Genomic DNA, 21417 nt, shown 5'->3' with positions numbered 1-21417 from the left:
TGATCCTCTACAAGATGGAATGGGTTAAAATTGTTCTGCGATAGAGGATCATCCTTCATACATTCCGCCATCAATTCCTTTCAACGATTTCAAGGATTTCTTGGTGGTAGCTTACAACCCAAAATAATGACCAAAAAAACCAAAAATTGCCTGAAAATTGTGTGATTGACCGATGATTGAGTAAAAATTGGCCAAGCAATTGAAGAACAATAAATTGATGAATTTATGATCAAAAATTGAGTGAGCTAAAATTGACTCAATGTGCCTCATTAAGCGACCAAGAAACCATTGAAATTCGCTTCTTGAAATCATAGAAAAAAGTACTGAAATTTCAAGATTTTAAGCGAATTTAAAGGATATCTTGGTCGCTAAATAAGGCCCAGCGACTTATATCAATATTATTGAATCATGTATATCTGCATATAGAGTCAAATATTGAGCAATCAAAATTGACGAGATTTATCAATTTATACTCTCAAATTGATCATTAAAATTGATTCAATAATTGTTTTATTAATCATAAATCAATGATTGATGAATCTTATTGACTCAAACATTATTGAGTATTTGTTGGCTCAATCAACTGCTTACTGGGTGATTAAATAGTTCTAATTTAACCCAAAAATTAGCTTGTAAAGTGAATTTAGTTTGAATTAAGCGCGAAGAAGTAAATCTGCGCAGTTTTTGTAGAGATCATCGTGGCTTGAAAGCTCTCACCCAAAACTTTGGAAAGCTTTCTAATACAAAAAAAATCATCATCCCGCATAAAAAGAACCGGGGCGACAACCCCAAAAAGTGAAGTAGACAGATGGTGGTATTTTGTGCTGAAAAGCCACGCAGAGGAAGCATAATGTTTTCATTACTGCTAAAGAAAGACCATCAAAAAGATAAAAAAAAAATCGTGTTACATTGAAATTTAACTGCTTGCAGAGAATCAACTCGCGACAATCCCTTCTTTCATTTTATTCCCTCCGTTTGGTTGCAAAAAAAAGAAAGAAGGAAAAACACCGGAAAAGCTCCACGATGTTTCCTATGTAAAGTCATTCATAACGCGTCCAGTTATTAGAGTTGGTATACCACAACGCGGATGGGTCAGTCTATGCGTTGTAATTTAATTTGTAAGTAGGATTAGTAGGCAAAGTTGATTTTTTTTATGAAATTCATCAATATGAAAGATAAAAATGCTCATATCTGAAGTTCTATAAGACCTATAGAAAATTCTTGACTAGTTTTGGAAAGGTATTAAAATAGGCTATAAATTGACATAAATTTCAATAATTTTCAAAGTCACATCTAGAACAAAAATGGCGGTTTTTTGTTTCACCAAAACAGTTTTTTGCACTTTTTGTCCTCAAGAAATGGTTCTAGAGGTTTCTGATGTTCTAGAAAGTTGTAGAGAATTGCAAAACCTTTAATTTAATACCAAGATGAGCAAAATCGGGCAAGCGGTTCAGGAGATATGGCTCTTACAACTTTTCAAATTCAAGAATTTTTCAAATGGCTATATCTTCTAAACGGCGACATAGATTTTCTTCATTTTCGGACTGGTGAAAGATATTGACTTAGGCTACAACATATCAAAATTTAAAAGAAATCGATGATGGGGATTCGGAGATATTGCCCTTTAAAGTTAGGCAATTTTTGTTTTTGATTTTAGCGCCTCTTGCGGATATTTTTGGAACTAGGAATGTTTTAGACAGTTGTAGAGCTTCTTGAAACCTTTCATTTGATACCAAGACGGTCAAAATCGGTCAAGCCGTTCTCGAGTTATATCGAAAAAACACTTTTTGCTTTAGACCGCCATATTTGCTTAACCGCTTGACCGATTTTGAAGTATGAGTTATCGATGAAAACATCTCACTGAGCACTACAACATACTAAAGTTTCAGACCTCTAGCTATAAGGAAACTGGTTGACAGTATTTCAAAATGGCGGATGGCGGCCATCTTGGATTTTGAAAATGCAAAAAAATGAAATTTTACACCCACATTTCTATAGAAAACTTCAAACCTGAAGGCTCTATCTCTCACCGTTCTCGAGATATAAGGCAAAGATTAGAGTCCCGGACGGCAGGACGGCAGGACGGCAGGCCGGCCGGATCAAAAATTTTCCACCACCATTTTTGGAATGTGGGTTGTCTGAAACGTGCTCATACCAAGTTTGAGCCCGATCTGAGGTAGTCGGTTTTTCCGACGATTACAATTGTCCCTCATTTACTCTATACGCTAAAGCTCTAAGCTCTCTCTTTTCCCCCCTCCCACTTAAATACTGCACGAGTAATTTTTGGAAGAGAAGGGTGAGGGTGGAATGTATCGTTTTGAGTGAAAATTTCCGGCGCAAAAGTTTTGAAACACAAAAGGACTGCGAGAAGAGATGCGTGGGTGGGTATTTGTCTGATTTAAATAATGCAAACAACAATATAATGCTGCGAATGAAGACATCGTCAACGATAAAAATTATCATTAAATTCACCCACCGAAAATACCACCCTCCACCCCCTCCTGATGTTCCTTCCAGCCCAACCCGACGCCTTTATGGGGAGGGTTTTTCACAGCATAATAGGGGTTCGTTTTAAGTGTGTGTGGTACACCACATAAATTTATGTACATTACATTTATGTTGCGTAAAGCAGCGTATACATAAGACCCATTGGCCGAGAGAAGTTGATGGGATCCATTAATGTTGCATATTCATTGATTAAGTTGTTGGTTTTGTGCTCACAGCGACAGCCCCCACGCCCCTTTTCTCATTTTCTCAATATAAAATAAAAACATCCCCCAAACCACTCTATTTAACTAAAATATTGATTTTGGACCACAACGAGTGTGCAATTGAAGTGCAATTTCTGAAGCATCAGTCAACATATTTATCCAAACGGACATTTGAGCATATAATACCACTACAGTTTGAATTTTCCTGTTAGAAGCAACAATGGGGGATTCAATTGATGATGGTGGAATGTGAGAATGTATGAATGTTGAGGAGTTAAACAAGATAATGTCTTCTTTACCTTTCTCATGTTATTCTTGATTAAATATTTTCTTTTAAAATAAGAGAGAAAATTAAAGAAAAAACATCAATTTTCACTCTTAATAATCATTTTGTAAAAAACAACAAACCTGTGTTTGAATCAACTAAAATCTTCTTTTTAATTGGTAACAAAGTATCAAAGGACGATCTGTTCGGTACAAAAATCTTTTTATTTAACTAATTCATTACGAATTCAAATATTTTTTATGATTTCATTCTGTAAAAAAAAATCCTTTTCTTTACAACTGATTTCTTCTACTCTTTTGACCACAATATATTCATCAAAAACTCCTTAATGATTAATTAGATTCTATTTTTTTTTACTATTTCATTCAGTTAAAATCCTCTTTTCTCAAATTCTGAATGAATTCTCTGCACCATCTTAATTCTCTGCAGTTCCACTAAATTATTTTTTAAATTGTGTTCCATGATTCATATCCCAAAAGGACTACATTACATACGCAGCATCACAACTATTTACAATATGAAACGCGATATAAAATTCAATGAGACAATACTGAAGGTATTGACTCCATCTTGACATTTCCACCCCCAACCATTTCTTGCTATGTAGGTGTATTCCTCTCTTGGATGGCAAAAGGAATATCTCGCTTTTCTCTCATATGAAGAACGTGACGACGGCGTGTTTCAATTTATATTCCAACAAAGTGTGAATTTCCACAAATGCAACAGACTTCCTTCAACCCCCTTTGCTCTGTGTTTTTTTGCACCACCTTCCTCCTTGCGCCCTGGGAAAAGCAACTTGAAGTCAAGAGGATGTCTTCACAGAGATCTTTTGCAAAGGGGATTCTGTGTAGCTTTTTAGCAAAAAGAAAAAGCGAACTGAGCAAAGAAAACAAGAATCCTTGCAGAGTTTTGTGAACTTTTAATGCATTCCCATTGATTTTTTTTCAGCATTCATTCATTCCGTGTATGAAATAAATACCTGTACAGCATAAATGGTGAAATATATTCACATGAATATATGATATTTTCCCTTTTGACGACTCTATGCATTTTTTATGGCATCGAAATGTTTTATATTTTTTTGTATTGTAATTCAACGCACGGCGGCCAATTAAAAGTTATGATTTTAATTGAAAAGCAAATTTGTTGGGGTGGAATATTTATAATTTAATTGAAAACCGTACTGAACACGTACTAAAGGTAACATGCCTGTTGTGGGGGAGGAAGGGAATGAAGTTGAGGTACGAGGGAGGAATTTATGCCCTAACGATTGCAAAAATATCTTTAGTTTTACGTTCAAAGTGAAAAATCAAAGAAAAATTTGATTATGTAGAGGTTTCCTTTGTATTACTTACAATGAAAGTTTTCCCCGTAAAACTGCAAAATATTTATGTGGTAGCAAAATACGTGCTCTTATTATCTCCAAACGTATTGATCTCAAAACTTTTTTCTTTGAATGAAACTTTTAGAATTTTGATTTTACTTGAGAACGTGAGGAGAGTTTTAAAAAAAAATACACATAATAATTTGAAAATTCTACAAGAAGATAATCCAGGTAAATCAAAATTTTCATCTTTAGATCAATAATAAGTAAATAAAATTCGCGGGTTGTAACAGCATCGTATCTCAAATCATTGAAATTTCTGAAATATTCAACGATTTCAAGGATATTTTGACGCAAAATATGACCAAATAATTAATTTTTGTTAAATGAATTAATTCAAGAGGATGACTGTTATTTTTGAAAAAATTCACAGATTTAATAAATTAAAAGGACCAATAATGTTAATCAGTTATTGATAAATTTAGCCGAATGAAATATGTAAGAGAAAAATAATTTTTTCAATCAGTTATTAATTTTAGCAGCATAAACAGAAATAAATTTATAAAATTAAGGCTTTTGACTTATTAAATCAGTCAAAATAAGATAATAAAGCAATAGAAATTCAAATCTACCTTTCGAATTTTAGCCGATCTAGCTCTTTTAATTACAACACTTTCTTGCCAATAAAAAAACTTCTTGATTAGAATTTCTTGGAAATATTTGAATTGAATTCTATGAAAATTTCCTCTGCAGAATTTTCTTATCTTTTTTTTTCATATAAACTTCACTTCATCATCCCAATATCTCTCACACACACAGTTTAGTAAATTCATCAATTTTCTTTTACTGATGAATATCTTCGTGATAAAATCCTATAAAGTGCTCTCACACCTTTTCCCCAAAAGGAATTTCCACCAATAGTTGTGTGATTTATACGTTTTACTTGATTTCCCTTTTTCTGGGGGGTGGTGGTGGGTGGATTTTCAAGGAAAAAAAAAGACGAAATAGCAGCAGAGGGAAATATTTAGGTCCAACTCCTACCTAGCAAAGTGAGGGGCGAATGATCAATTTCACGGAGGATTCAAACACGTACTTGAGCTCTTCATCGAGCAAACCTCCGGAACATTAATAAATGCTTCCCCCGCACATGATAATACGGGTGCGGGGGCGCCGAGATGCGAATGAAATGGAAATTTCACCTAAATCACTGGCACTCAATACTTCATCATGCGGAGGAACTATAGCATAAGCATAGCACGAGCATATAGAGTTGAGGTTTTTTTGCCTTTAAGGTGTGGGGGATGGAAAAACAAATGGCCCCACCGGGTAATACTTATTGGCTACCATTAATTTCATTTTCCATTCCAATCTTTTACATTTAACACACATACACATCTAATGCTATTTCTGGCGCGCAAATTGAGATTATTCTCTCTCTCTCTCTCATATCTATCTCCTGCGATAATGATGGCCATGGAGATAGATATTGAATGGGGGGTAGAGAGGAGGGCGTACAGACGTACCCCAATTTGGGGGTGGTTTATAAACCATTCCGGGGCAAATAATGAATAGATTTATGTCAGAGTGGAATTGTGTGCCATTTCCATACATAAATTCAATTCTACATTGGGGTGAGCACTCGTGCATATATATAGTATTTTTGCGGAGGTACACACAATGGGGGTAGGTGGTAGGAAACACCCCCAAACTGATGTATGAATCCTACTGCGGAATTCGTCAGTTTTAAACCACTTAACTTTATAATGGTATTACATTGAAAATGGATTAGCTAATGCTCCGAATTGGCTATTGCTGGGGCCTGACCAAATATTTCACACTGTGAAAAGTGGGCTAAACTAAATGGCTAGAAAAGCTGAAATATATAGGTTTAATATAGGAGAAAGAATTACCGTGTAAACATGGGATGAATGTAGGTTAAAACGGTTCGAGTATGCCGTATTGTGGGATTGAATAAATTTCTGCCAGAGAAGCTATATTCACGTAAAAGTTTCATCGAAGCTTACAATTCTGTAAAAAATTGTGGAAAAAATGTACATATTTTATTTTAAAGATTTCAACACGGTGAAATAATTATTGTGATCAGCTAGAAAAAATATCTAACAAAATTTTGCATTCTTTTAAACAATAACGTAACTACTGTTCCTTTGACTGGTATTTAAATAATTTGTGAATATTTCTGGATTTGATTCCTGTAACTTTTAATCTTATATCTTTAAAAATAATTCAGTTGAAATGCAGAGAATTCATTTAGAATTAAAAAAAAAAGAATTTTAACTGATTGAAATAGTCAAAAAGATAGATTTTAATCAACTATTACTAGTTTTAATGAAATTCAAAGAAACCAAAATAATTATTTCAATAAATAACGCATCAATACCCACCCATCCCCCAAAAAAGAGATGTCCTTAGTTGGCAAATAAGTGAGGTTATAAAATTTATACTAATACACATTCCCATTTAACTTAATGGGCGTCAATCTGAAGTTAGTTGCAAATCATTTAATCTTACTGATTTAACTTTATGTTACCTCCTTAACGTTACATACAACGTTAGGAGATAGATAAATGGCTGATGTGACTCAAGTGGAAGCCATTCGGAATAATATTCCTTTCCATTCTCCTTCTGTCCTGAGTGTAATGATAGATTCAATAAATTGGGGGAGGTGAATGAGAGAGAAATGGACTCTCCCCCAACGTATGTGTGGAGAGCACATAAATCTCGTCATAATATGGCTCTGATGGGGGGGAAAGGAATTATCTTGGAGTCTGTTAATATGAAAAATTGGCCGCTACGGAGTCGGTGGTTGAACAAATAAAACAATTCGTCTATTGTTATGATATTATGAACGAGGTGCTATCTCCTCCAACATCAATCTATCATACACATACTTCGCTTCACGATAAGCCTAAATTCTTATTTCTTCACTCTTTTTCCCCCATTTATTCATACCTATTCCCTCATATCAATTTCTTTTGCATTCTTCTTTCCATCGTATTAATTTTCTTTCCTCCGCTGAGATTGGTTTTATATCTAACTCACGGCTTTGTGTCTTATACTACATTATTATGAAGGGTGAATTGGGTGGAAAATTGCTTTTTAGAGAGAAAAAGAAAAATGGTATAATACTAAGAGGATTTTAATGTAAAATCTTGTTAATTAAATGCATCTCTCTAAACCGCAAAAGTTCTTGTTTCGTTTACCATCGTACACGTTCACATATTAGGTGCTTAAATATTTATCAACCCTAAAAATACTTTAGTTGATACTATACTGATAGGTTATAAGCACTGAATGTAATCAATGAAGAAAAACTGAATACTTTTGTAATTTACTCTTTAGAAAAAATTGATTTAAATTATTGAAGTACAGTCGCAATCTTCCACCCATTGAATCGCTCAAAACAACCGAAATCCTTCAGTAAAATTGACACAATAATTCAGTTAAATCACATTGCGCGAGTGTTTAAGCATTTGAATTGATCGAAACGACATGCTTTGAAGTACTTCGGCCGTTTTGACCAATTCAAATGGATGAAGCACTCGCAAAATATGATTTTTAATTATTTTGTCAATTTTACTAAAGGATTTCGGTCGTTTCGACCAATTCAAATGGTGAAAGATCGTGACTGATTACTTTAGAAATTTAAAGCAATTTTTTCTAAAGAGTGTTCAGTAAAAAAAACCATTGAAATTATTAAATGATTGAAGGCACTTTAACTGAATATTTCAGTCAAATTAAAAAAAAAAATACTTGAGTAAAAACCAACCGAAGAAAAGATCGCAAAATGAATCAATTAAAAAATAAAAAAAATAATATCAACTTGTAAACATAAACACACCTCTTTCAACTGAATAACATTCAACTTATTCAAACTATCAAAATAAGTTTTCGTGCAATGAATCTAGTATCAAAAAATATGTCGATTTTTTGGTTTTACAGATTGTAACTTTACAACAATCCTCGGCTTCAAACTTGGTAGTTCCACAAGACTCAACCAATGCCAAAAATAATCTCTATGAAGTTGCAATTTTTCACCAATTCAATTAGTCAAGAATATCTTTTCCAATTCTTTAATAATCTTATTTCATAATAATTTCACAAATAGATTTTTAAGGGTGTTTCATAACTAAATTTCTCGGAAAATCTCTCTGTCTAAACACCCACAGAGAAATGAGGGATAGGGTAGATACATAAAGCATATATTTAAGTACATCATAAGAGATGCGTTGGGTGCACATTGTGAGACACGTATACTTGAGGTTTTCTCTGCAAGCACATCCATGAAAGTTTCTCTTACTCAGTTTACGGTTAAATGGTGGGCGGGAGGGGTTTTGAGAAATTAATATTAAGTGCTTTTTGTAGTGCATGTATACGTGAAAATTAATAATTTATCTTTTACTTCGCGTACGGGTGTGGGAAGAGAGATAAGGTCACATATGAGAGGAACTTTTCCAAAAAGGGCGTGAGGTTCATTTAATGCACATACATTGAGTGGTGTGGGTGTAAATTCACCCCTGTTGAGCTCTTTTCACCTGCAACTTACATATGTTCATTTTCACGTTGCCGTGCATGCCAAAGTTGGGGGAGTTTGTATGGGGGGTGGGGCTATACGCATGCATAGCACATATTAATTTTCCCATGATTGCCATTACATGCTGTTTTCGGGAGGGACGGGCTCGGGGTGTATGTTGTGCTTTTATGTCAAAAGCACCGGTAAGCATCTGAAAAGGGGTGCTGTGCCACAGTGCATTGGGCGTGTGGGAGGAGGCCGTTTTGAAATATATTTACGTGGTGTGGTCATGCACTCATGGTGATTACACTTTACCAGCAATAAAAGTCTCAATTTACACCATGCTCGATGTTAGTATTTAAATTTTCCACCTTTATCTCAATATCCTTTCACCATTAACCAGCATCAAAGGGTGGACTATTTATCTAATTTTTTAAAGGTGTTTTTGTTGCAGGGCAATTGCTAGAAATATATTCTAAGGGATGTTTTTTTGAACTTTTCTTAAAAGTTGCTAAAATATCGTTTGAGCCTTCTATCCTAACGTTTATGCTTTTTTTGACGTTTGATTTTTATTTTCTAACGTTTGACGTTTATTTTATATTTGATATTTCTTTCCCAATATTAAACGGAAGTTTTGTAACGTTTAACGTTTCTTTTGTAGTTCTTGGTATTCTTTTTTCTAACGTTAGACATTTCTGTTCTAACTTTTCAATTTTCTCTTTCACGGTTTGACATTCCTTGTCCTACATTTTGATTTTTTTTTAAACTTTTGACACTCATTTTTTTTAACGTTTGAATATCTTCTTTAAAAAATTTTTTCATAAGATTTTTATCCTATAAATTACTTATTTTAACCTAGAAAATAAGCTGAAACTATACGTTAACTAGGTAGTTGTTTCAGGTTAAAAAAAATTATGGACCACTACCTGATGCAATTACTTCCCTATCTGTTATTTAACTTTTATTCATTTCAATGAACCTGTCAAAATTTCAATAGAAAATTATTCTACATACAACATACGTTAGAATATCAAAGGATAATGAATTTATCCTTCAACATGTGAAATGTTATATATTTTAGCATTAAACGTATCTTAATTGAATTTTTGCGTATAACATAAAAGGGAAATTTCAAATTGAATAGCCGTTGGGATCTTTTGTGAAAATGATCCATCATTGTACAAAATACAAGAGCTGAAAATTTTCGATTGACTTATCATTCATTTGTGAATTGGAAACAATAGTTTGGATTTCCCATAAAAGGGCCAACAGCCAAACACACTCCTTGGTACAATTGCTATATGAGGTGGGCGATATTCTATTCTCCAATTTGTCTATGTTCTCTCTCTCTATACAAATGTCTTCCTTCTTGTTATCCTAACCTCCCCCCATTTCCATCCCAATTCTATTCATTCTATTCGTCGAATTTATATCTGCCACATATCTTTTGCTTATGGCTAAATATAAAGGGACCAGGAATTCATTGAATACAGTTGCACAGGTAAACATTTAGTCAGGCACATAAATCATCCTCCGCATTGATTACTTCTCTTCCACTCTGATAGGGGAGCATTTACACTTCCATCAACCATCTCCAGACCCCTTTAATCCACTCCAAATCCCAAACACCCCACAGCCATTCCTCCTTACCCACTCTCTGCTTCTATTGCTAACTATGGGGGCCCTTTTATTGATATTTCATGTTCATAAATTTCACCCCAATTTGACTTTTTTTTGGTATATTAATTTTTATCCTGTTTGTGCTTATTTTTATGCACTTCCTCATCACACTATATTTTTACGCGAAGAGTTACAAAGCCATAGTAATGAACAAAAAAAAGTTCGGAAAAATTAATATCCCAAAATCCTCTATTAGTGTCGTTAAATTCTCGATTAAATTAATATAGGAAGATTTAATAAAAATTAATGACCGCCATATAGATAGCAATGTGGAAAATTTGGAAAATATTTAGCGATACAGTTGCAATTTTTTCGCACTTTTTACGTGAAAGTTTGCATAATATTTATGAGTGGGGAATTGAAAATTAATTTAAATGAAATTAATTTTCTCTCATGAAAAATATTTGTGCTATGTTAATACCAATGAAACTTTATTGAAGAAAAAATTCACCACAAAATTTATCAAGTGGTGAGTATGAGTTAAAACTCCCCATGCGGTACAAACAAATAAAATTCATTTTTTTAATTGGTCCTATTTAGCGACCAAGATGTCCTTGAGATCTATGAAATTTGTGCTGAAAATTCAAGGATTTATTGATCACTCTTTTACTTTGATTTAATTAGTGTAGGACAGAAAAAAATATCTGTCTTTGAATATGGTCGCAATTTGCGGGAAACATTTATGTAATCTCCCAATGTGGTGAATTTGATCTTCAAGGTGTATTTCCTTTTACATATTCACCACATTCACCAATAACGCATCAACTATAACATTTTCATTTTAATTAATAATAATTGCACCTGTTTGCACGTGAGATGTGAAGCATGATATCCCAGAATATAACCTATACCAAAATAAACCTACAATATTCTGATAATTTTCACAAAATAATCCACCTTCTTCCCAAAGTATTTGATAGCCAATTTAAACCAGATGTTACGAATTTTCTTGCACAATTTCAACCACACTACATGCTTTTGAAATTTAATTAATACCTTCCCCGGAGAAGCTTAACGTACATTCTCTCCGGCAAGATGGATTTTCAATTTATTTTATAACATCCTCCTGTCTATCTATATATCCTACCAGACAACTAAGACGGAGCAGGGGGGGGAGGGGTTGTCTTTTAGCCCCTTTTTGCTTTTTTTTTGTTCCATCCTCGGGGTGCGTAATGGATTTTCACCATCTAAAGGCGACGAGTCAAACAAATATGGTTTTGTTGTTGATGGTGGTTGGTTTGTTGCGGAGAGATGAATGAAAAGGACTTCAACCCTTGTCAAAAAGGGATGGGTGGTGGATGGATGGTTCCACGCAACCCAGCAGCAGCAGTGCTGAGGAAAAAAAAGGTGTCATTCTTCTTTAACCATTAAAAGCTCATTGCGTGCCATTCTTTTGAAATTTTCATCACAAACACACACCCCCATCCTCTAAGAGCATTTGGCTTTGGAAGCAAATACCCGAATGGCTCTATTTTATTTAACAATCCATTTGTATACGCACCGCTTGATGTCTTCACGGAGACACGTAACTTTTAATTCATGTCAACATTTCCTTTTTTTATTTTCATTTTATTTTACCTTCTCAGGAATGCCAGGGAGGACTTTCAAGGGGGATTCTCTATATTGTACGTATTTCTTGTTCTTTTTCCCACTCTAAGATAGGATTAGGTATATATAGGTATGTCAATGCTATTTTATTAATAAAAAAAAGTTCATTCTCTGATGGAAGGCATTATTTTTTCCGAGGACTTTTTCTTTTCTTAAAAGGGGAAATTATCTGAAGAAAAAATTGTGATATGTTTTTGGGGATTGTAGAGAAATTATTCGGAATATTTGTTTACAAAAGTGTTTTAAAAAAACTTTATTAAAACTCATCAATGAAACAATGGCGAGAATGTTTTATACATTGAATTCCTTCGCCTTCGTTGGGTCACCATTGTTTTATGACAAATGAATGATTCCATTTGAAAATAGAAAATCTCTAACATTTTTTTTTAAATCGTTTAAAAAATTGTCTTATGCTAAGAGGAGATCATGTTCCTGAATATAAAATCGTATACAGAATATTTCTAAGAAATTAGGGATCTGATTCTGGTTTAGGAATATTTTAATTTTACACGACTGTTTAATGAATATTTCTGACTTCTTTTACGTATTCTATGAATACTTTGAAATAGAATTTACTTACTTTTCACATCTTTTTCTTTAAATTTCCATTGTATTCGTAAAAAAATTAGGAATATTCTTGAAGAATTGATACATGTTCTTCAATTTAAAAAAAATATTTGGAAATATTCTTCAAAAAATCACAATTATTCGCCAGATATACACCCCTCTAGTTTTTTTTCTCAAGGGGTTGCTTGGCGGAGAAGGATTTAAATTTTCATATTTATTTTATTATTTTTTTTTGTGCGCCCGGCTGAAACTTTCACTCCGTATGAGGGTAAAAGGAAAATTCTCTGAGAGAAAAATTGCACGAATGGTTGAATTGGTATAAGCTTGGCGGGGGATATTTAAGCTACTTAAAATACATGAAAGTTAATTCGGGTAATCATTGCCGTCTCGACATCATAATATTCTCCTACTCACCAACCTCTTGAGCTTTCTCTGTGTAAGGAGAAGCCTCATAGGGGGGTTGTGGGTGGGTGGGCTTTGTGTGGCAACGAACGGCGAGAAGTTTGAACGTGAATCAAGCATCTTTGGCAATTCCAAACGATTTACACATTCCTTTACACATTAGAAGGTACATTGTTGGGGTTATATAGCCATGCCTGCATACCTCATGAATCCTCTCGTGTACCTGTGTGAGCCGCATCCTTCCACCCCAGAGTTTCCACGGGGGGTGGGCAATTCCGTTTGTTGACTTTGGGAGTTTGTTCTTCGTACCAAGTCTCTCTCTCTGGGGTTGCCTATAATCATCCCTTACTTGTAAATTGGATCCCACCTCTTTTCCATTTTCTTCTTATACCTCTACCCGTGTTAAATATATATAAACCTTGATATATCCTTGATATGTATACCTTCGTAAATTGTATATAGTTATAACCTACTATACATAATACATAAAATATTCAATGTCCCGCATGAGGTAGGGAATTTAGAAGGTGAATGTGTGTGTGTGCGTTGTGAAATGAGTCAAAAGGAGTATAAAATCCCGAGACCCGATTACGAATCCCATTTCAATAAAAGCGGGTTATCGACATTCACCCAGACTTAACCACCCGCTCCCATTTCGCATAAAATGACTCCATCACCTTCCGCCCATATCTATTTGCTGCTTTAACCCCTCGCCCGCCACCCCCGCACTGTTCAAAAGCCATGGTCATTTTCTCTTCTTTCGCACCCAGACTCCTTTACCCATATCTAGATAAATGTGGATAAAAACTTGATACTAAAGGTATCTCGATCCTCATTCTTCTGCGCACCAGCAGTACTTCATGAGAATCATCTCCTTCACATCCCACCTCAGGGTGATAAGACGTTTTTTTATATCGATAAACTCGATGTAACGAAGCCACAGGTGGTGGAGTTCTGTAAGTCATCGAGTCTGACCACTAAAATCCATCAATTTTTTACTTTGTACCTTTTTAGTAGCTCTCAATAAATCTCACAGCTGTAGTTTATGATTATTGCATTACAGTGGTACATCGTTGTAACAGAAGTTTCCGTTTAAATTTTTTTTTATTCAAAATGTCGGAAGTATTTTTTAAAATTCAGTTTTCTCTAATAAAATAAAGGACTTTTTAGTCACTGATATGGAAAAATTCTACATTCTAAGAATATCTGTGGATACAGTCCATCATCCGAAAAATTAATAAATAAATAGCAAATTTGCCGTGCATGAAACATTTACGTAAATGTTTCATCGAAAAGGGATTTTAACCCTTTCGCGTTTTTTAGGCAGCGAATGACATTTTATTGAAACATTTTTTTTTCCAATTATTTATGAATTTAATTGTTTTTCCACGTTACAAATTCATCAAATTCCCGCAAAAGAGACCAAAGAGACTGAGAAAAGTCCTTTAACCCTTGAAGGATTTTACTGGCCAAAGTGGCCAAATCGACTTTTTTCAATCGCCACAGAATTAAAATCTATTTATTATTTCTTAATAATTTTTATATCTGCGTATAGGGAAATTTCATTATTTCAATATCGTCGAAAGAAAACTTGGAAAAATATTTTCTTTTAAGAGAAAATGAAGATCAAGATTTTGAGGTTAGAAACCTCGATCCTCCAGTGTTTAAGTTTATGAAAATTGAGATAAATAAACGTCTTTTCCTTTTAAATTATAAGATTTTCACAAATTTGAATTATTCTTATTTTTGACATTTTCTTAATACAATAGAACGCAGTGACTAAACTCCTTTTCCAATAAAATCATCTCCCTGACCAAAATTCATCAACTTCGATTTTCTCCTTTATGCATAATTCATATATTAGATTAAATTTATCTCACACTCTTTGTGCGATAGATGGATATAAATTGAATTATCATCAATAAAAAATGCAATAAAAATGTCATAAAAACTAATGTGACAATTGAAGAAGAAAGGAGTTTATGCAATTTTATTTGCTCACAAGTGATAGAGCACACTGCATTGACCCCTTAACCTCTTTGCAAATTCTTTTTTGGCCATTGAATTTTTATCCAGACGCCATTCCATTTGGCAATACAATCAATATGTATTGAATATATTCACCACACCATACACGTCCCACCCCCGTCTTATTCTATGTAATGTATGTAACGACCAAGTAGTGCTGAGACGGTGAATTGGGTTTTGGGCGGAGGAGGACCGTGTGCGGGGGTGGTGGTGGTGGTAGTGTATAGGTAGCTATCAGAAAGTCATGATGACGCCCGTGAGTGTCTGGGATGGTAGAAAATAGTCTCGAGATCCGACAGCATGGCTAAATAATGCACATAAAATTTTATCTTTTAGCTGAGGATATTCAGCGCGCATGTAGCTCATCGTGCAAGAATCGCTTCGAAAGCACATCGTGTTCGTCATCCAACGAGATAATCCCCAAAACCACCAACAATACGCTTCATTGTGGCATCAAAACGTCACCCATTTAGCATGCAAGGGTTTGCTTTTTTATGCTGTGCTGCTTTCCAACATGCCCTAAACATCATCCTGCTTTCCTAGAAATTTTCCTGTAATATTAATTGACTTGCTGAGGGCCCTACCTTCCCCCAGTGGGATATTCCTGTCCATCACTCATCTGTTGAGCTTTGTTTTTTTTTGCACCACCAACCGTGTCGCATTTGTGCATCAAAACACATTTTTCCTCGGGACATCTCTTCATAAACAATAAATCTTTTATCACTGCGCACCATCACGATGTGTTTTGTAAGTTGAAAGCACTCTCTGGGAACTTTTTCCACCCTTGCTTTGCCTATATTTGCAACCCCTGAGGACATATTCTCGTTTTACGTGTCCCTAAATGGGTAAAATCATCGGAAAAAAAATTGAAATGGGAAAAACGGCTTATTGAAAATTTTCACTATTTTCCCAATCGAGAGATTTTTTATTTGTAGAAAATAAAAAAATCAATTTGTTTAAAAAATATATATTTGGGTTAATTAAAAGAGATTAATAAAAATCAGTTATTAGTTTTATAGCATATTGGGAGTTTTAATAGAAAGGTTATATAAATGCCCCGAGGATTGATTCAGCATATTAGTTGGGGAACTATAATATTAATAAAAAATATTAATATTTGAATTTGTAAGGCTTTTTTAAGTTATTACATTTTATTTTACAACATCTCCATTTTTATAAATTTAAAACTCTAAACAGAAGTAAGAGTGTAGGTACGTAAAGAGAATCAGAATTTCTATAAGAACCATTCAAATAATTTTAGTAAAGATTCTCTCTATTTTGGCATTTTTATAGCATACGCGAATTGAGATGAGTTTCCATTTGCTATAAAAATTACAAACAGTGCCTTCATCTTCTGCAAACAACTTTGGTTGTTGATTTAAAAAATTTGAATATTTAAATAAGAGATGTGGACTCTAAATTGCAATTTTATAGAACTTACGCGGTTTTATCGTACTATAAACGTTTAAATTGCATTTCCTTCACTTTTTTGACTTTTTATAGTACTTTGGTTCTGTTTTTTTTTAGCGTTATGGGTATTTCTATCGTTTTCAAGTTGATTTTCTTGATTCTAAAGAATTTCATTTCTTTCCTTTGATAGATTTATTATAAAGTTATAATTATAACAAAATACAAAATTTGGATCTCATTATTAGTTGAGATACATGTACTACCTATAAAATATTTTATACATTTTAGTGAATTTGAAGAAAAATATTGTATAATTTAACAATATTATTCTTAATGAAAATAGAACGAAAATTACAAAAAAAATATATTTGTAATTCACAGGCCTTATTCCTTGTATAATTTTTTTTATGGAACTCAAGACACAAACTATAAAAAAAATCAATAGATTTGGTTTTTATTCTTTAATCTCTCTCCAATTTTTGATTTATAAGTAATTTATTAGTTTTCCTTATTTTTATTCATTTTATTTATTTTTTTCTAAAATAAGAAAAATACCATATTATAGCACAATGTGTCCTTGCTATGAAAATAATGATTCTTTCTATTATCTATTAGCTTTCTATTCTTTTTCTTTACAACTCTATAAAACGTTATTTTTTTCCAAAGTTCCTTTCAAGGATTCACCACAGAATTCAAAAAAAATATACAAAGAGATCCTTAAAAAAATAATAATAAACCCCTTGGCGAAAAAAAACGTTGAGCTTTTTCATAAGAAATCCCCCCGAATATTGCATTTTCCAACTAAAAGCACAGCAAGGGCGTTATTATTAAATTATTCAGAATTTGTGGGAGATTAATTTCATGCAACTAACTTTGGAGGATATGTGCTGTGGTGGTATGAGGAGACATTTGTGGACTTTTACCACTAAAGTATTTATTGGGGTCACCATACTGCTCCATATTCTCACACATATAATTTTGTTTATTAACTTTTAATACCATTTACACAACGCTGTATCCCATACAGTGTTGTATAGAGCTTATAAAATGGATTTTAATGGTCATATCCGCACACTTTTATCACCCACAACATAATCCCAATCAAAATGCCTCAGCGGGATGAAGTAAAAAAATATATTACGAGCCTAGCAAAACTTTCTCATACCACATTTTTTCTTTATAGGGGGGTGGAAGGCACGTACATACAAGATAACATCAAATAAGGGAGGGAGGACAATTTGGAAAATGCCGCAAATATCTTGAGAAAAACAGAGATTTCATATGTACCTACATATAAAAAATAATATGGACAGCTATTTCACGTGATTGGTGTAATTTGCACCTTTCCGTGGGGACAAACAGTTTTCCTGCTTCTGCTCAGAGGGAGAGAATCTCCCCTGAGTGAGGGGGCAGCTGACTGTGAGAGAATCTTATATCGAAGGATATGAAAACGTGTGAGAATAAGGCGAATAAGGTGGCAATAGTCGTAAAAAAATCATGTTATTGTATTCAATAAAATATGAGTATGTGTGTGGGAGGTGTTACTTACCGGAACAAGGAATCTCCTCACTTCGGCCAGAGCATAGGCGATACGGGCATGAGCTTCAGCGGGTGCTGCAAATGTTGATATTTCAACGTGCAAATCTTCTGATAAATGGGAATATCTCGGGTCGCCACTCAATCGCAATTCTTCCTCCTTTTTTGGGGGATGTGTGCGGACATATAAAAATATAAAAATAGAAAGAATGATCAGGACGTGCTCATTCAAGCTTTATTTTTCTATAAAATATCACATGTCAGCAAAATTGGACAACATTTGATCAAATATTGAGTTCACTTTAATGGGATATTTGATTTGTGTTCACAAATGCAGTCATTTTTTGAACAAGGATTTAATTTCAGACCAGAATTGATTGATATTTGATCAATTTCACAAATTCTATGATAATTAATATTTTTTTAAGAAAAATTAAATAATAATTGAACCAATTATTGAAGCCAAAATAAATATTTGAGCCAAATATTTAATGAAAACTGAATATGAGGGTCGGAAAAATTTGTCTGCGTTTTTCTTTTTTTTTTTCTAAACATTGAGCAATAATTGAGTTCTTAGTCAAACACTAAGAAAAAATTTATTGATTGCATGGAATGGAGAAAAATAAAGCATAAATGGAGTTCTTGAGCAAATGAATGACTCAATTAAAAGCCTGTAAATTATTTCTGTTCGTAAGACATTAAACATTATTTTACAGGAAAACTTTTTGTGGAAAATCAAAAAAAATAATAATTGACTAATTAGACAAAATTTGATTAAATGTTTGACTTAATAATTTCGTTTAGATGTATTTTAAATATATTTTACGAGGTAAATTGTCGCTTCGCTCCAATTTACCTCGCCCCGCTTCGCGGGAAATTTTTGCGCTTCGCGCAAATTTTAGAAGGAGAAAGGAATTGTGATAAATTGAAATATATTTAATGGAAGATTTAGTCGTTGGTAAAAACCGCCTGGTATCTGTAGTCTCTGTACCAAATTTCATCTCGATCGGATCAACGGTGTGGAAATGCATAGCTGTACAGGAACGAAATCCTTTAATTATTATATAGATAGACTAGTCAACCCGAGCCCCCAATCACGTGTGAGCAAACTCCACTTTAAGCTTTATAGAGAGGCGTATATTAGTAGGGTGGATGAACAATACGGTACCCCGAAAAATTTTTTAAATAAAAAAATCCCGTTATCTGACCCTTCAGCAGGTAGAAAATGGGAAAAATCAGTTTTTCTGTGGGGGCGCTACAAAGGGGGGTTGGGGCGGAATCCCATATAACGCTTGCAACTCGTCTTGACCCCCTCTACCCCCATACCAAATTTCATCAAGATCGGCCCAGCGGTTTAGGAGGAGTTCATGTGCCACAGACAGACAAACAAACTTTTCAGCTTTATATATTAAGATTGTCATATATTCTTTTTTATTTTTTCGAATAATTCGATGAGAAATACTTTGTCAATCTTTCAACAATTTTTTGATCAAATATTTGAAAGAAGTTTGAGTGGTTTTTGATTGCCAAATATTTATGTTTTTTTTTTCATATTAAGCCATGTTTGTCTTTCTTACATTTTAATTATTTCATATGTTTGATCTGTATTGAAGCAATGTTTGCTCAAACTGTAATCATAAAATTAAAACAGCTATGCTGGGGTTAAATTGTTTAGTTATTGACTCAAACATATCAAACATATTAAACTCATTTTGTTTCTATTTTATTTATTTATTAATTAGTATTTCATTTAATATATTTTTTTGAATTCAAATACAATCTTCTCAAAAAATTAATTAATATTCTTCACTTTTGCACAATAATAAAACGTAGTCATTTTTCATTTCCAAATATTTTCACAGAATTGATCAAATATTGACCAAGTTTTGATCCATTTTGTTTGCATACTGGATTACTCCAGCGAAGAAATTAATTTTTCCGCAGATCTCATTAAATTTCCCCCTCGAAGAAGGATTTCCACGAGAAATGAGGAAAATATTTAGATTCCATTTCGCGAGAACATTTAAATTTAATTATAAAAGTTGACTTTTCCCTTTGATTTCCCACCCATTGCACGTGCTATGAGGGAAAGTTTTACAATCGATAAGTCCAAATTTATTTTACTTTGTACCAAAATAGCAAAATGTGGTTTGCATTTCAAGTGAGGTGAGACGCACCGAGCAGAGCGAGTCCCCATAAATCTTCTCCGTACAAACCCTCGCATGTCGCCCCCAGTGGACTCACCTTTTTCCGATCCTTCATGGATCCCCGTCCAAGTACAGCCATTTTGCACATTGTGTCCTCCTGGAGTCGTTTCATGGAGTTCCCCTTGGGCCCAAGTAGTTTTCCCACGAAATTAAACTGTTTGTGGTTTGCAGCAGTTTAAGGGGCGTGGGTGGATGTAGAAAGTTGTGCGCCAACCGTAGTCCATCATGGAAAGTAGATATAGAAAACATTTTATTAAAGAAAGAATAAAGTAACATCGCAAAGTTCTTTAGGAGTCTGTCTAAGAAAAAAGACAAATCTCACAAAGTTTCTATAGAGGAATAATTTCTCTCTGTGCACTCATTGCAAAAGGATTTTTCTTCTAATTTAGAGAATATTTAAGAGAATAGAGAAGATTTCTTTAGAAAATTAACTCCATTTCCAAGGAGATTTAATTGTCTAGCACCTTTATTTTTTGCAAAAATATTAAATTACAAAATTCTCAAGAAGTGGTGGTGTTCTGTCTCACAGAATTCTTGTGAATAAGAAGTTAAATTAAGTCAAGCAATTGTGCATTTTTACCCTGCACCAAAGTCACGAAGTTCTCTCTACGAGGGGAGCGGAGAAACTTTCAACAGCCAAATCTTCAATATTTCTCGCTGGAAATTTCTTATATTGGAGAAATCTGATGTAAGAAGCTAAGAAAAAAAACAGTTGTTGGTGAAAGAAGTTTTCTGGACAACGAGGAAAGGGCAGGGGAGAGAAGCAAAAATTACAGCAATTCGTGTGGATTATTTGGAAGGAAAATCTCGCTGGGAAAATTATAGAGAAAGAGAGCGCGAGAAATGTGGAAATTTCGTCATGAGCTGAAAATTACTTGCTTGACTCTCAAGATGTGCGCTATGTAATGCTATATGGTGCATTATGTAAAAGTAAGATTTTGCACAGAGAAGATTTCCCTTTACCTCCCCACAATGTCGATGTTGTGCTTCAAGGAGACGGTCTTGTCTGTCTTATACCGTCAGTTGGGGGCGGGATAAAGTTTGGAAAAGTTTCCCTTTGAGGGGGTGGAGGGAATGAGGATGAAAGCCATTATAGAGGGTCGTTTTCATAATGATGGCATTTCAAA

General features: G+C 33.8%; 1 protein-coding gene across 3 annotated transcripts in view; it reads right to left on the bottom strand.

The window, feature by feature from the left end:
• LOC129795307 (KH domain-containing, RNA-binding, signal transduction-associated protein 2) overlaps nucleotides 1-21417 on the bottom strand; it is a 71255-nt gene that overhangs the window by 5925 nt on the left and 43913 nt on the right. For all 3 annotated transcript variants that reach the window (XM_055836453.1, XM_055836450.1, XM_055836451.1), the window contains exons 5-6: nucleotides 20328-20444; nucleotides 18097-18243 (exon numbers count right to left, since the gene is read on the bottom strand). In XM_055836453.1, the coding sequence (XP_055692428.1) occupies nucleotides 18097-18243; nucleotides 20328-20444 (264 nt within the window). The remainder of the gene's footprint in view (nucleotides 1-18096; nucleotides 18244-20327; nucleotides 20445-21417) is intronic.

Source organism: Lutzomyia longipalpis, chromosome 4 (genome assembly GCF_024334085.1).
Source record: "Lutzomyia longipalpis isolate SR_M1_2022 chromosome 4, ASM2433408v1".
NCBI lineage: Eukaryota > Metazoa > Arthropoda > Insecta > Diptera > Psychodidae > Lutzomyia > Lutzomyia longipalpis.
This window is presented reverse-complemented; position numbering and strand designations above follow the sequence as displayed.